The 16,377-nt window shown below is 45.7% G+C and overlaps 1 protein-coding gene across 5 annotated transcripts in view; it reads left to right on the forward strand.

Annotated features, from left to right (window-relative positions):
• PLPP4 (phospholipid phosphatase 4) overlaps positions 1-16,377 on the forward strand; it is a 119,271-nt gene that overhangs the window by 43,003 nt on the left and 59,891 nt on the right. For all 5 annotated transcript variants that reach the window (XM_025994488.2, XM_072740239.1, XM_072740240.1 and 2 more), the window contains exons 2-4: positions 982-1,090; positions 10,199-10,289; positions 14,959-15,022. In XM_025994488.2, coding sequence (XP_025850273.1) covers positions 982-1,090; positions 10,199-10,289; positions 14,959-15,022 — 264 coding nt within the window. The remainder of the gene's footprint in view (positions 1-981; positions 1,091-10,198; positions 10,290-14,958; positions 15,023-16,377) is intronic.

The raw sequence follows: 16,377 nt of genomic DNA on the forward strand, positions 1-16,377 counted from the left end.
GGGTCTGTGAGAGTGGGGCCTGGGCCCCTCGCAATGCTGACAGCCCGTGGGATGGGACCTTGCTACACCCCTGCTGAGAGGTGGAGTCCATTCCCCTCTTGAGTCTGGGCTGATGGGTGACACCGCCCTGTCGGACCCACATTCTGAAATGAGCTCCCTGAGAGGAGGCCTGGGCCGGAGGGTCATCTGACAAAGCCAAGCACGTCCTGGCAGGCTCTGGCCCTCTCGCCCCTGCCCACCCCGTTTGTCCTCTTGGTGGTGACTGCTCTGCATGCACCTGTTGTGGGCTCCCGGGGTGCGGGGGCTTGGGAGGGTGGTGAGAGGAGGACGTGGATGCTTCATGCTGCCTGTGCTCTTGGCAGCAGCCCCAGAATGCCCCCCATTGCCCTTTTCCTTCCCTCCCTTCCCTTCTCCCTGTGTTCCTCCTGCCAGACCTCCTGTCTTCTCGGGAGGCTTTTCTTGCTCACTCTTCCCCCCACTGGTGGCGACGTGTCAGCGCACCGTGGGGGTGGGGAGGGAAGGCAGGGTGGGGGTGGGGGGTGGGAGGTGGGGTTCCTGGCCCAGGTGGTGCAGGCTGCTCCCTCACCTTTGCTCCACGTGGAGCCCATTTCCTTCCCAGAGCTGCGCTGCTGGCCTGGCCTTGCCCCACCCCGAGCCCCCCACCTCCCTGCCATCCCCCCTTCTGCTCCTCGGCTCCTAGTTCACATCAGAGATCCGACTTCGAGGGTCTTTGTATGTCAGCTTTGCAGCTGTTCTTTTATGCTCCGAATGGGTCTTTGCTGGCACGTGCTGCCAGAAGGTTCTACAGAGTCTCAGTAATTCTTTCCATCCATTTTTCCCTCCTGAGGCAGCCTGTTATTCCTTCCCCTTCCCCAGAGGCTGGATTCTCCACCCAGGGCGTGTGGGAGTGGCCTTCTCAGGGAACTACAGGCTACAGTTGAGTGCTCAAGCCCTCACACGTCTGTCTTTGTTTTGTTTCAGTTTTACAGAGTTTTTGGATCCATTCCAGAGAGTCATCCAGCCAGAAGAGATCTGGCTCTATAAAAATCCTTTGGTGCAATCAGACAACATACCTACCCGCCTCATGTTTGTAAGTACCATTTTTTCATGGCTGATTTGACCAGTCTCCCAAGTATGAACCGGATGGGTTTTCATTTCTGCTTTTCTAACCCCTGCTGAAGACAGTGAGGAGTCTGGAAGAAAGAGGAGGTGAGCAGCCCATCACATTAAACTCAATTCCAGGTCATGACGGGTGCTTGCTTGGTCATGGGAGAACTAGTAATTGCCTGCCACTTTGGAAAGAGAAGGGACTTGCTTACCTGAGTTCTTTCCAAATATTTACAGTAAAATAAGACTAGAAACAGATTTCCCTGTTCCATTTCCTTCTGGGATAAACCTCGATTTTTGCCAAACTCAGGCCCCATAGATAGCTCTGTTAACTGCTCTTTTTGGTTTCTAGGTGGTCATGTGACACCACTGATGACCCCCACCTTGTAGGACTCAATCCCTGGATAGTCTTTTGTGTCTTTCTACTTCTAGAATAAATGGGCCAGGATCCAAATAGCTGGTAGATATAGCGGCATTACTTTCACCTCTTCACCCCGCCTCATGGCAGCTGTGGCCTTTTACACCTCACTTCCTATGTGCCAACCCCTTTGCTGAGAGCTTGAGAAAGGATTATCTCATTTAATCGCACCCAGCATTCCAGTGAGAAAGCTGTCAGTCTTGTCCATATTTGCAGGTGCAGAACTGCATCCCAGAGAAAGAAGGAACCTGCCCAAATCCACACAGCCAGTGAGTGGCAGAGCCAGGATTCAGATCCAAGCAGGAAGCTCTGAGCCCAGTCTCAGCCATGAGGCTGCCCTATAGGTCAGGAACCCAGTGTTCAGGATTCCTTGCTGATGCTAATTGCCTCCTGGGGAATTGTCATCAGGCCTTTCTGCAGCAGAGGGAACATTTGAGCTCCTCCTCATTACAGAACAGTAATGTGACTTTTGGTGGGCCAGCTTGAAGTTTATTCCTGTTGGCCAGCCGTTATGTCTTGTGCCCCTGGGACCTTCAGTGGTTGGTCCTGAGATTTCGTAGAGCACAAGCGAATATTTTTGTGTTTTGAAAGAAATCCCTCTGATTTTATGAAGGAGATCTTGTTAATTAGTGATGATTGGAAAGATCTTTGTGTCTGAAAACATCCCGAAATGCCCCGAACATCACATGAGCTTTGAAGTGTTACTTTAATTGCTCTTTAATAATTGCTTTTCCACTGGAAATGAAACTGGATTTTTGCAAATTTCAGGGGACTCGAAGAGTTCAGGCATTATCTAACACTTGAGTATGAAAATTAGACTTTTTCCATTTCTGCTCTTACTCAAATCTTCTATAAATCCTAGAAATAAAGGAACTGGTATGTGTCTCACTAGTTTACTCCATGGTTTTGAAAAGGGGAGGCTCCTACTTACCACTTACCCCCATTCCTCACAGATTTCACATTTTATGTGCTATAAAACACAATTTGGAGATGAGTGTTCATATGGGATATTGTGGGAAATTTGTGGCTATGTCCTAGATTTATGAACAATGGAATGTTTTGAAGTCTAGATACAAATGCCACAAATATTCTGGCTGCAGACAGGGATAGGAGGGGGCACATTTGCATGTTGGCAGGGATGGTTAGGAGGCAGTAAAGGAGTTATTCAGTTCTGTGATTCTCAGAGAATAGAAGTGTATTCAGCCTCAAATCCTGATTCCTACCCTTTAATCCCCTAACGAGATAAGTTCAACCTTCTGTTTTGTTAATAGTAGTGGATACGTTTCATTCATTTTCTCACAAGATTTAATACAATTCCATAATAACACAAGGAAAGCGGTAGGTACATTTATAATACATGTAACATAAAGAGGAAAACTGCTTTGTCACCTGGATTTTATTGAGTTTAATATAAAATATCATTTGTTCGCTCTGATTCTTTAAAACCTTCAAATGTTTATGGAAGACTCTAATAAAACATGCTTTTATATTGTTCTTTAAAACTATGTTGATTTCCTTAGAAAGCTCAAGTTTTGCTGTTTAATACATAAACAAAATCCTGGGGTCTGTTTTACTTTTGGTTGGAATGTTTTGATCCAAAGGCAAACTTTTTAATTTTCTAACCAAAGAATTATTGAAAGGCAGCTGGTAAAAACCCAGATGTCTTTTGATTGGGAAATTAGGCCTCTGGAAGTGTGTGTGTGTGTGTGTGTGTGTGTGTGTGTATGCACATGTGTATTTTAGATGAGCCACTTGTTCAGATGTCACAAAAATAGTATCAGAATGGTACGGGATTAAGTTAAGCAGAGTGAATGGTGATAAGACCAGGGAGCCCCCCTCATTTGTTCTGTCTTTGGCACTGTCAGCTAAGATGACTATGTCTGCCAACCTGGAAGTTGAATGTGGTTGGATTGTTTGGTTCTAAGAGTTTGTTTCCCTTGATGATTCTGGGTTCCTATTGAGCAGAGAGACTGAGAATTCTTTTCACATATACTGAATCTTGAATTAACATGTCCTAGATGTTCACAAACCATTACCTGCCTTTATGGAAGGCTGCTCCCTATTCAAAAGATATGGTCATGGTTTGTTCCTGAGTGTGGGATTTATCATAGCATTTTTGAAAATCTGCTTTTTGGTGTAGGAAGACTTAGTTTGTGTTGGTTTTTGCTTCTTAGTATATTCTTTGGTTGCTGTCTTAGTAGTTGTGTCTTTGTACATTCAGGGAACACTTCCAGGAGCCTGCTGTGGGTAAGGAAATCCATAGGAGCTTCAGGTGATAGGAAGTCAAATCAGATGTGGGAAGTCTATCCTTAAGGGTCCTGTAGGTGACTGGGGGAGATGGTACTCTAAACAAAACAGAATCTAGAAAGCACTAGAGGCTTGATTACACTTTTAGTGAGCTTCATCACCACCACCATCATTGTCATCATCACCACCACCATCATTGTCATCATCACCACCATTATCATCATCACCATCACCACCATGATCATAATCATCACCACCACCACTATCATCATCATCACTATCCTCATCATCATCATGGCAGTAACAACAACCACCAACATCTCTTGAATACAGGAATTGTGCTTTCCAATTTGCAGCAGCATCTCAGATAATCCCTCTCACATCTGTTGAGGTCAGCACTTTTGTGAACCCATTATTTCAATGACAAAATGAAACCCCAGTGGGATTTAGCAGCTTGTCCAAGGTTATATACCACCAGTTGCTGGACCCAGATCTGAATGCCAGCTCCCTTCAACGGTGATGTCTCCATGGGGGCTTGTAGTATATGGAGAGGTGGTGAGTAGCAGATCGCACGCAGAAGACCTGGTGTGTAAAGGCACAGACACTGGAGAGCAGGGGCCATGTGGGCCCAGTGAATAGGAGTGTGTTTAGGGTATCCATGTGTGAGGGAGGCAGAAGAAGGAAGCAGACTGTGGAGAAGCTTCAGGTTAGCTGATTATTACTTAATTCAGCTGACAGTTACAAAGCACCTGCCTGAGCCCAACATGGTGCTGGGGGATGGAGGTACACAGCTGAACAAGACATGGTTTCCTGTCTCATGGGGGACACAGACATGAACAGGAATTGGATGGTCACAGGTGAACTCAGGTAATGAGCTGACGGAGTGATTGGTGTTCCCCCAATTGCTTTCCTTGGCTTAAAAAACAAATCTACCCAAGACCTGTCCTTTGCCCTGGCCACAATGAGTCCAGAAAATTACTTCTGTAGAATATTCTTCATATGGTGTTGATTCGATAACAGGGTTTCCTATTTTAGGGTAGGATGTTTCTAAGGAAGACAGAAAGTCAATTTTGGGGGAAGGAGGGGAGGAAAAGAGACAAAGCTGGCTCATGATAGACAGTTTAATTTTTAGACTTTTTGGTAAAGTCTTCGACAGCTCTTTTCTCTATGATGGGCTGTAATTGTTTACTCGCAGGAGGGCTTTTTCAGCTGTCTGCGCTGCACGTCCTGAGTTGTCTCTATAAGTACTTTTCAGCACACCTTTCTGTCAAATGCCAGAAATTAAGGTACTTTGCACCCATTGTTTGTCTGATATGAATGAACCTCAGTGACAAGCTCTTCTCTAGCTAACATCCTAACATCAGGGCGCTCTGGCTTTGGCCCCTTTGCTTATTCAGAGTTCTTGGTGTACTTCTGCCCCTCCCACTTCACACAGGCTAGTCTGGCTAGTCTGTTATTTTCCAGAAGCATCCTGACAGCATTGTGCCTTGCATCAGCACTCTGGGTGACCCACCTTCTGGGTGCAGCAGTGGCTGGGGACAGAAAGGCACTTCCTGTGTTGATTTCGTTGGTCAGTGCACAAGGTAGGTCCTTGGTGGAGATGTCGGTCCTGTAGGGAATGGCAAGGAGCCTGGGCAAAGTAGACTCTTCTCTGTCCCTGACCTCGTCCCTGACTGCTCAGACCTCAGGGCATAGTGGGCTGGAACTTAGAGTGCTTTATTCCCAAACCTGTGGTTTCAGGATCCTGGTACTCCTTTTCTGGTTTGGGTCATTTGTTCCATTTTCCCTGGGAAATAACAACATTGTAGCCAACAATAGGCATTCACTGGATGCCAACTCTGCTGGCCTCTCTGGATGGGTCTGTGGTGCAGGCTCCAGAGTGGACAACCTGCGATCGACTTTCTAGCTATGTGACAGGAGAATCGCCTCGTCTCTCAGTGCCCCAGTGTCCTTGTCTGTAAAAAGGGGTCTTTAATAACACTTCCCTCCCCTTCCCATGGTGCTGAGAGCATCAAATGAGGTGATAGATTTACAGCGCTTCGCTTAGCGTTTGGGACATAAGAAACATTCAGTAACTGCTAGTGCATTTGCATCCTAGCAACAATATTTGTTATGGATGGTATTATTACATCCCATCTTATGGGTGAGGAAACCGAGCCCCAAGGGGAAGAGGTGGAGTGCTTTGCTCATGGTCACAGAGCTGGTAAGTGTTAGAGCTGGAGCTTGCATCTGGCTTTCCTTAATCTGAGTCTGTTCCCTACATTTCCCTCTTCAGAGCTCTGGCTTCTCAGCCTGGAGCCTAGCATCATGCAAAACCAGCTGTGGACCAGATCCTGCCTAATGGTTTACATATATTATATGGATATTTGGTTTCTGTGGACTACACTTAATCAGTAGCTTACAAAATGTTCTTTAATGCAAAAATGATCTCAGCTCAGTTTCCTTCAACTGGAAGATGAAACATTTGGGCTTAGGGGATCGCTGTGATTCAAGACTCCAGCCCAGCTAGGAGGGCAGCCCAGTTAGGGGGTGTCCTGGGCCCACCAGGTGCATGCCTTTGGGAATTCACATTACTGCTCTGAGTTCTCATTTTGTAATGCAAGGAGGATAATGTTTCCCCCAACAGAGTGGTTAGAAGATTAGAGAACTGTGAGGAAAGTCCCTTATACATAGTAGGTGCTTAACCCATGACAGCTGCCACTAACATTTCTGTGACTTATCCATGTTCCTGGACGTGAGCGCCCTTAACTTCCTCCTTCATCTCCAGAGAAAAAGCATTTACCATGTTTTATTAATGCTTCTTTCTTCTAAGGTCAGAACTGCTAAAACACCGTGGTTAAAAGCACAAAGCTTGATTTAAACAGTTCGGTTACAAATTTCCACTTTACCACTTACTAGCTGTGTGACTTTCAGCAGCTTGCTTCATCCCTCAGTGCCTTAGTTTCTCATCCATAAGGTAAGGACACGTTAGTGTGTTAATTTGCCTCACATACCTACAACAGACCATGGCCCTCAGTAAGTTTCCAGAACATGTTAGCTCTGGTTAGCTAACTTATGTGTATATATACTGAGCAGCCCTGTTCTCGTAACAGGAGGGAAATGCAAGTCTAAAGGGAGTTCAGTCTGTTCCCTGCATCCCACAGCAGTGACTGGCTGGAACGCACTGTTCTGGTCTCTCTCGGGTCCCATTTAATAAGCATTTATAACCATTCCCTGTCTTTCCACTGGGCTCATTCCCAGGATTTTCAAAGAATTTTTTAAGCCATGGTAAAATTAACCTGAGGGGAAAACAGTACCGGAGAAATTTTGCCTGCCCATTTTGTCCTCCGTCTCTACATCTGTTTGGAAAGTAGAAGTAATCACTCCCCACCTTCGTGTCTGTGTCCATTTTCGTTTCCATGGGCTCAGGCAGCAGAAGGGCAGCCTCTAAAGGCTTGTGTCAGAGTTGTGGGAAGGGCGTACATGGGGTTTAATTCCATTTGGTCTTCTGGGTGAAAGGGGGATTCATTTCTCTTTTACTCAATTCAGAAGTGCTTTGGCCCAGAAGATAGTTGTTTTCCTAATGTGTTGGCCTCTGGGGCTAATCTCTTAACTCCATCTTCTAGTTGGAAAATATTTATGAAAAAGGGAGCACACGATCAATATATCTCTATCTATGCTGATTTGAAGCCTGTGCTGTCCAAAGATGTGCCAAATATGTTTTCAGGAAGAAGAAATGGGACCAGAGCCCAAATGTCATTAGGATGAGGGGAGGAGAGAAAGACGGCTACACAGTCTTTTGCAGACATTTCTATGGCTGCCTGGGTGGGTGCTGTGGTGCTTGGTCTGATGCATTCCCTCATGTGAGGCTCATGAGCTGGGGAGCCCTGGTCCTCAAGGGTGCCCAGAATTGGCTGTGATTGGCCCAGCATTGGAAGTGATTTGTCAGTGGTTCTAGAAAAGAGACCAATGTGCATCTACCTGGGAAAGTCTAGAATAGGTGAAATTAAGTGCAGTCTGGTTGGGCTGTCAGAGTGAGGATCTGTTAGAAGAGCTGGGTTGGGGAGCAGTGCTCAGGGAGATGCCCTTGGCCATCAAGCGGCGAGCCTGGAGCCACTTCCACCCCAGTGCCTTCTCTAACCCCTACTCACAGTCCTAGAGCTGTCAACCTCCCCTGCAGTGTCTCTCTCTCCTCTTGGTTGGTACGCTTCTGCTCAGGATCTCCTGTAGACAGCCTCTGAAGTAGGGAAAGTCTTGCCAATGCATATCTTTTCTGGGGTTTTATTCAGTCTAACCTTAGAGTATGTCATCTGGGATTGTCTTGTAATGTTTCCTTCAGTCCCACATTGTTCTCATATGTGACTGTCAGTGGGGTCACTGCAGTGTAGTTCACTGTTCAGTGAGCCGCTTTCCCCTGTTGGAGGGTGTGTGGCCTGGTCTGCATGTCTGAAGTGAGAGGATACAAGTTGCCAGGGACTTTTTTGACCTTAGCTATAACTTTGGACTTAAGTAAGCAAGGGCTTCAGTCATCACTCTTTCAACACTGAGTGTGTGAGTCAAAACCCTAACGCAGGCACCAGCATCAGTATCATTTGAGATGCTTGTTACAAAATGTACATGTCCTGTGAGTATATTTGAGGAACTCAGCATTGTAGTGAGCCCGACTGTTTTTCAAGTGTGAGAGCCACCCAGGCTCTCATGGGAACTTTCACAGATTTGCTGGAACTATTAACTCACAGGTGAGTCTTGCCTTTTCCGGTCACCCTTGGGGAAATCCTCCGTTTCTCTGTATGACATTCTTCTGAATCTCCTCTCCTACAGCTGCCCTTAGACTTGTGCCACATTCTTCCAAATACCTTCCATGGTGATAGGACTTGCTAATTTGGTGTTTAAACAGCTAATTCATTCAGGGCCATAGCTGATAAGGAGGCTCGTCAACCTGGTTACTACCATTATGGTGGGAAAGATACTGGCCAGTAAGGAGAGGGGTTTTCTCATGTCTCATGAACTGCTTCTAAAAACAGTTCCCAAAAAGGAGACCTCAAGATGTGCTCAGCTCTTGCATTCTGGTTGTAGCAAGTATGTAGAGTGTCTCCAGTCATTTTGAAAGACTCTGGTCATTTGGGTGATTTCTCTTTATATAAAAGAAAAGTGTCTTCCAGCTATGCCTTAGCCGGATTAGAAAGCTCCTTTCCAAAAAAAGTAGTATTGCATTAGAGTACAGGTGGAGATTTCCAAAAATGTGAACACTGTTTCCAAAAGTGTGAGCAATAGTTTCCACATCCCATCCTTCCCACCACTGTCTATTAGGCCAGCTGTGGATTTGTAAGATAGTTAGCCCCTTCCGATATTGTTAGCCTGAGATGTTATAAGGAAGTAACTGAAATACTTTTTTTCTTGGTTGTTGGAATGTTGAAAATAAGTTATTAATTATAGAATACTAAATAAAGACTAGATATGGCAGGCAGGAAACCTGGTCTCTAAAGCTTGGCTACTTTACTTGCTACTCACCAGCTTTATGTCCTTGGGCACATCCTTTAGTCCCTAAGCCTGGCAAAGATAGTCACAGAGCCATCACGAGGATTTAAGAGATGCTGGTACCTGATGCTACCCAAAAGTAGTTCCTGCCTCATAGTGGGTTCTTTTTATTTTTTAAAAGATTTTATTTATTTATGAGAGACGAGAGAGAGAGAGAGAGAGAGAGAGAGGCAGAGACACAAGCAGAAGGAGAAGCAGGCTTCTCACAGGGAGCCCGATGCGGGACTCGATCCCAGGACCCTGGGATCATGCCCTGGGCTGAAGGCAGCACTTAACCACGGAGCCACCCAGGCGTCCCTCATAGTGGGTTCTATAATGAGTGTTGCTTGCATCTGAATCCCACCAGCTTGATTCATTAAACATTTATTGCACATTTGTGTGCTTTGGGCCAGAGGAGAAGAGGCCATGGAGGAAAGGAAGAGAGGTGGCAAGCAAAAGGATTAAACTCTGCTTTGCAGAGGAAATGAAATTCAACAAAAGAACACCAAAGAAAATGAATCGATTGACTCTAAGCAAGTCCAACATGCTCCCCCCAAAAAAAGAGAGCTGGGGATGGGAGGCCAAGATTTCTCTCACCCTTCTGCAGGGGAGGGTGTGAGGGGGCTGCTGGCAAAGATGAGTCATCCTGATTGTAGGTTATTCTTTTCTGTTTAAAAAGCCACCACTTTAAACGTGGCTCCCAGCAATTACAAATCAGTTATAACCCACAGTCAGACCTCCAATTTTTTTTTTAAATCTTTAGCATCTCTAAGTATAGATATAAATCCTCCTTCTTTGTTTGAGGTCAGGAGTTCAGTAAGATCATTCAACTAGTGAGTCTAAATGAAACAAACTTGAACTAATTATCAATCAGCCCTCTGATAGCAAACTGCTGTCCTCATAAGGGATTATTTGTTATTTTTTTTCCAGGCAATTTCTTTCCTCACACCCCTGGCTGTTATTTGTGTGGTGAAAATTATCCGGCGAACAGACAAGACTGAAATTAAGGAAGCCTTCTTAGGTAGAGTATTCACAGTTCCTGCTCTAGGGGATGGGGCTGAACTTAATTAGATCAGTAGATTTTTTAAAATCTCTGTTGCACCCAACTGATTTTTCTCTTGGTCAAGCGAAGCTTGGGAGAAACAAAGAAAGGTAAACTTTTAACCCGAAGAAGAGGGGGTGCAGAGATGGCGAGCACCTCATCTTCCACGCAGCCTTGTTGCTGTCCATTGTGCTGAATGTGAACGGCCCTATGGCCCTGCGTAACCTAACGTCGGAGCTCTGTGCTGCTCAGGCACAGCAAGCTGCAGGGTAGCTCTTAGCCATGAGGCAAAGCGAATCTGAAAAGGTCACCATTGACTGTCCAAGCCCACATCTGTGGCTAATAAGCCCATATTGCGGGCAGTTCAGAAATCAGCCACAGACTTCTTGACCAATCACCTAGAGGCACCAAGGTCAAAAGCAGATGTACAATGTAATTGAAATTGGAAATAAACTCCATAACTCATTTTTTTTGGCATGGTGGGGGGCATTTTGGCAACTAAGCAATTGTTATTGTGTGAAGATTGCCACAATCTTTGCCACTGACTATAACACCATTGTTATAAATTCTCTCCAAGCTAAGCCATAGCTGCATGTGACACGAGTTTGACATTAAGATTAAATCCATTTTTAGATCTTCCTGTTAGTTGAATGACTGAGTATATGACAGCAGTAAGAGAAAGCAAAGCTAATTGACTTGTTTAGCAACCCAAATAAACTACCCAATAGCCAGGTTTTCAGCTTTTAGATCATTAGGAAAACTGAATTATGTTGATTTTTTGACACCTCAATAAAAACTATCCAAACCCTCACACGAACTGTTTTTGGTATGTTGTATGGACTTACATTCATTCAGTTAAATGTAATATCTGGAAAAATGAGATCCCCTGCCCCCAAAGTATGTTTGTAAATTATTGGACTTTGAGGAAATGGAAATGTAGCAAAATATGGTCTTTTCTTTTCTTGGTACAGGAGTGAGGCTAAGGGCAAAATCTGGGGTATTCGAGCAGTTAAGGGGCTTTGCACTCTTACATAACCGTTTTGGTTGGGCTCTAACCAAAGAGAACAGAGTCTGTCTCCAATTAGCTCATATAAATTAGGGGTTTAGTCAGAAATCTCACAGATATCCAAGAATAGGGGGGAAAAAGGAGAGAGGTGCACTGTGGGGACTGAAATAGGGAGCCAGGCCATTGGGAGTGGAGATACACTCCTCTCTGTAATGTGCCTTCCCTCTTCTCCTCACGTGTCCTGCCTAATCCTATAGTGTGGCCATCATTTCTGCTGCCCCATACCTTTGGTTTCTATGAGGTTTGGGCTTGCGGTGGTGGGTGCTCCTGCCCCACACCTGTAGGACCATCAGCACTAGTGCCCACCTCCAAGTTGCTCTGCATCTTGTGGATCAGACCCTCTGGCTCAACTCATTTTTCACACTTGGACACAAAAGTCATGAGTCTCTGGTCAGCCTGCTGGTGCCCTGCCTCAGGTCAGGTGTGTCCCCAGGCTGCTTATCTGTGGTTTGGGGATTTGTGATCACATGGTCTCAGTCCCCTCAGCTGAAGTGGCAGAGAGGTCAGTTTTTCCAAGGAGGAGGGCATAGATGCCTCCACATGTGGCTTAAGCAGCGGTGTTTGGATGAGTATCCCTGTGGTCCCTGAAATGTGCTGGCATCCCTCTCAGCTGACCTGGAAATATCTTTACCTCACTTTTTATTCTAGTTGCTCCCCTGGTATGGAGTCCCAAGATAATATCACTGTGGATAAGAGCTGTCTTTCATGGTTATGGTTATAACTTACTGCCGGCTTCCGGAGTTGTGTGTTGTTGTGGCAGTAAGTTACTTCTCTAGACCTTTTCATTTTCTGCTAAGTCTCCCTTAGAGTGACTTTTGAAAATTGCACACCATACCCTGCCTTCTGTATGTTAACAGAGAAGGTGGAGTTATTGGATGTTCTGTTTGCCTAAATAGATGAGAGCCTGTCCTTATAGAAATGAAAAAGAGCCACCTGTTGTACACAGCTTTGTTTGTTTGTTTGTTTTTTAAGTCACTTCTTTTAGGAAGCCCTGGAAGTAGGAGGTTGGAGACTGATCTTTAAAAACCAAGGACAGAAAACCAGGTGTAGCATTTTCAATGTTATCTAGAGTTCAGGACTTTCTCAGTGAGAGTGGTTTAGTGCTGAGGTCCCTTTAGCAGACCTGAATCCCAAGACCTCTTATCTGCATGTCCACCATGGCCACCTTTGTGCATCTGCTATGGAACAAGAGGGGTGAGGCTTGCCCCTATGCAGCATCCAGCTTTTAGGGATTTCGGCTGCAGAAGAGGCAATAATAGAGGCCCCAGTTATGGAAATGCTGCAGTGCTGAATTTACAACAACAACCAAAGTAACAACAAAAGGTCTCTAATCCTCTGGGATGCTTATAAGCAGTAGTGTTCTCAATACAGGCCACTTGTGGGCTAACTCACAGTACACATTACTTTGAATTTCTTTATTGGACAGTCTGGCTTGTCTTTTTGTCTATTCTCTCAAACCTGCAGTGCTGTGGGATGTTGTAAACACAGCTTTTATGAAACAGACCCACTGGGTTATTGTTAATCAACAAGCAATCCTGATTGGGGCCGTTCATTTTCTGCTCAGCCAGTCTTTCATGCATCTGATCTGGGCCCAGTCTACCCTCTGGTATCAGTGAGAGGCCCCCTATTGGTCCCCTAGGGGTTGTACTATTCAGATGAAAATAATCAGTTTAGTTTACTTCCAGAATACTGAGATGACTTTCACTCTAAAATATCGTCACTCCAGAGCCCCATTGTTTTCTGTCTCCTTCAGGCTTTTGGGTCAGAGAGGGAAGTTGCCAGCTGTTGGTGGTTACATCCCATCGACACATTTTCTAGCTCAGCTACTTGAAACTTTTCAAAGAACTGCTCTTTGCTACAATAAGCCAAGTTGGTGCTGAGGTTGGGGACGTGTATGGTGTTCCAGATTGATGTAGTGGTCTGTGAAGTTCCCCAAGAGCATTGGGAGATCAGCTGGTGATGCTTGTTCCAGAGACCTCCTCTGTGCCAAGGCCATGCTAGGACCAGGATCAGAAGAAGCGTGGCCCAGCTGGGAAAACACAGCATGAGCCTGCAAAGCAGCTCTAATAGGAAGAGACCCCAGTCACACAGGGTGATCTCAGGGCCTGTTAATTGTCATGGCTCTAGGGAGAGTACAGCAGTGAAGACAGCCCAGGGCATTTTCTCTCCTCTCTGCAAAGGAGACCTCTCAGCAGTGCTCTGAGCTGGCAAGAGAGAAGGGAAGCCTGCATTTTGGAAGGACGGGTCTGTGCGTGCAGAATGTAATCGGAAGATCTTTCTGAATTCCTGCACGCCTGGCTCCTATTTATGCATCCCAGTTGCCTGCTTGGTATGTCATTGGTGGTGCTGTGCTGTGACTCCCACTCTGCTCTACACCCCAGTGCCCCATCTGTCCTTTGTTGCCACACTCCGACATGGCCCATTGTTGCCCATCTCACACTTAGGTGATTAGTTTCCCTTTGACAAAGGTATTCATTTGAACTGGTCCCTCCTGTTCTCTCTGCTTCCCATGACTTGTTAAGAGCAGAGAGGTTTCGTATCAGTCTCTGTGGCCAGTGCCCTTGACGACTGTGTTGACCATTGCACGGTACTTTCTGCTCGAGAACACATTTGTCTCCCTTGATGATGAGGAATTGCTCTAGGCAGCTCCTTCCTGGAAATGTCCCTCCACTGCTGTTTTCTTACATAAATTCAACTACTATTGAACAGTTAATATTTACCAAAGGGAAATGGTAGCTCATATGCTTTGTTATTCAACAAAGCGTTGGAACTGGGCATCAGTAGTTTTTATTGCTTATGCAAGACATTTGACCTTCTGTCACATTGACTTGCCTTTTGTGCAGTCTTGATAACCATAGAAGAGACCTGTGAGGTACCCTTTGGATGAGCTGTACTTCCTCCAGCAAAGTCCTTCCAAGCTTCTTAGAGAAAGTCCCCATGCTGTATATTTGTAAATAATGGATTCCAGAAGTTACTGCTGCCTTAGGTGGCAGAAAACACCACTTGGGCAAACCTTCTGAAAATCCCATGAGGTGTTGGGACTGTTTGCCTCTCAGAAAGTGATTTGTCTGATAACAGAGGGACAGCTGTCGGCGGGTTATGGGTCAACATAGAGATAATCACCAAGTGGGAATGTCCGACTCTGAGGACGGATTCCAACAGCTGCTCTGATTAGAATTATGTCTGAGAAGGTTGCCAGAAACAAATAAAAAAAACTATGTTTCTTGCTACCAGTAAAAGAAACTCTACATGCTATAGTATTAAATCTGTTCATATCAGGCCAAAACATAATGGATGGGTTCCTTTCCAATGTAAAAAATTTTAGTCAAGGAAGGGAGATAAATTTCATGTCACAGGGTCTTGGGATTTTATGAATCACTCTCCAATGTCATGCCTTAATTATATTTTACTCTAGCCACTCAGACTTCCCTCTGTTCTTTTAAACTGTTGGCTCATATTTCTGTGGCCATAATTGAATAGTACGATGATGTAAAGTGACGATGATGATGATGATGATGATAATGATGATGGTGATTTGAGAACCATCTGGTTATTTTTCTGTCTGTTGGTTTTGTTTTGTAGCGGTGTCCTTGGCTCTTGCTCTGAATGGAGTCTGCACAAACACTATTAAGTTAATAGTGGGAAGGTAAGTTCTGGAACAAAACAAATGGTGGCTTAGACTCTCAAGGTCCTCTGTGGATTAGCATTTGAGCTTTGGCTTATGGCACATTTCTGTTGCCCCCCTGGAAAACGATTTCTGTTCTCCATTTATCTTGGCTTCTCCCCCGACTACTCCAAAAGTGAGCTAGTTTCCACAGAGATGAACAGTCAGAAGACCTGAAATTGAGGCCTAACTTTGGCTGTTGGCCTTGGACAGGTTAGCTCCCCTCTCAGAAGCTCAGCATTTACTGATCATCTACCTGGTGGAGGGTGCTGGCCGGGCACCACGGGGGTAGAAGGTGGATACAAATTGGGTAGTGCATGACCTGGGGCTGTGCCCTTCTCCCAACTTTCTGCATTAAGAGTTGCTGTGGGGCCCTAATAAGATGCTGGTTCAGTAAGTGAATAACCACACTTAGAGAAACACTAGCCGAGTAGGGGAGAGAGAGAGAATACACCAGAAGTTCTGGTATGGAATATTGACATAGATATTGACAGATTATGATTGGGCCTAGATCCCAGAGCTGGGAAGACCAGGGAGTCACCGTGACCCAGGATGTGCAGAAAGGAGGCCCTGTGTTAACAGCACTACCAAAGCCTTGCCCATGGCTGGCCTTCAACAAATATTAGTTGAGTTAATAGGAAGTGATTGGCCATCACCCATCTATATGAGACTCCTCCCCTGAGGGAGGCAGAAAGCCATGGGGTGAAGTGTGTTGGTGCAGGAATCTAATTACTGGGGCTTAGGCTTGCCTTTGCCACTTACTGGTTGTGTGTGACCTTGGGCTGGAGTGCCATCTTTCTAGACCTTCATTTTTGCACCTGCAAGATGAAGGCAGTCCCAGGGTTGGCATAAGAATCACATAACATGATGCACGTGCAGTGCTTGGCACTGTGCATGGTACCGGTAAGGGCTCAGTAAGTGCTAGCTGTGCCTGGAGCAGGGGGCTTGACCTCAGGGTCAGCCTCTGCCCACTTCCTGTGAGGTCAGAGAGGCCAGCCTTGGTGGCCATGCCCTCTGCATCATAGAGCTAAGCTGTCAGGTCCTCCAGTGAGGTTAGGTGAGGCTAGGAGAGACCTGCTATTGGAGGAGGGGTGGTTTGCCATCCAAATTCAAGATCCAGGGAAGAACATGTAGAACATAACATGTCCAGGAGAAGCCTGGACTCTGGGGTTCTGGAAGCAGCCTCTGAATGGGAGCTGTCAGTGGAGGCAGGAACTACCATCTACTCTGCTGGCCCTGTGCTTAGCTGTTTCCTATCAGCATCTCATCTAGCCCTCATGGCCTCCCCTTTGGGCGGGTATTTATCTCCCCCTTTTACAGATGTGGAAACCGAGGCT

This window comes from Vulpes vulpes, chromosome 15 (genome assembly GCF_048418805.1).
Source record: "Vulpes vulpes isolate BD-2025 chromosome 15, VulVul3, whole genome shotgun sequence".
In the NCBI taxonomy this organism is placed as follows: domain Eukaryota; kingdom Metazoa; phylum Chordata; class Mammalia; order Carnivora; family Canidae; genus Vulpes; species Vulpes vulpes.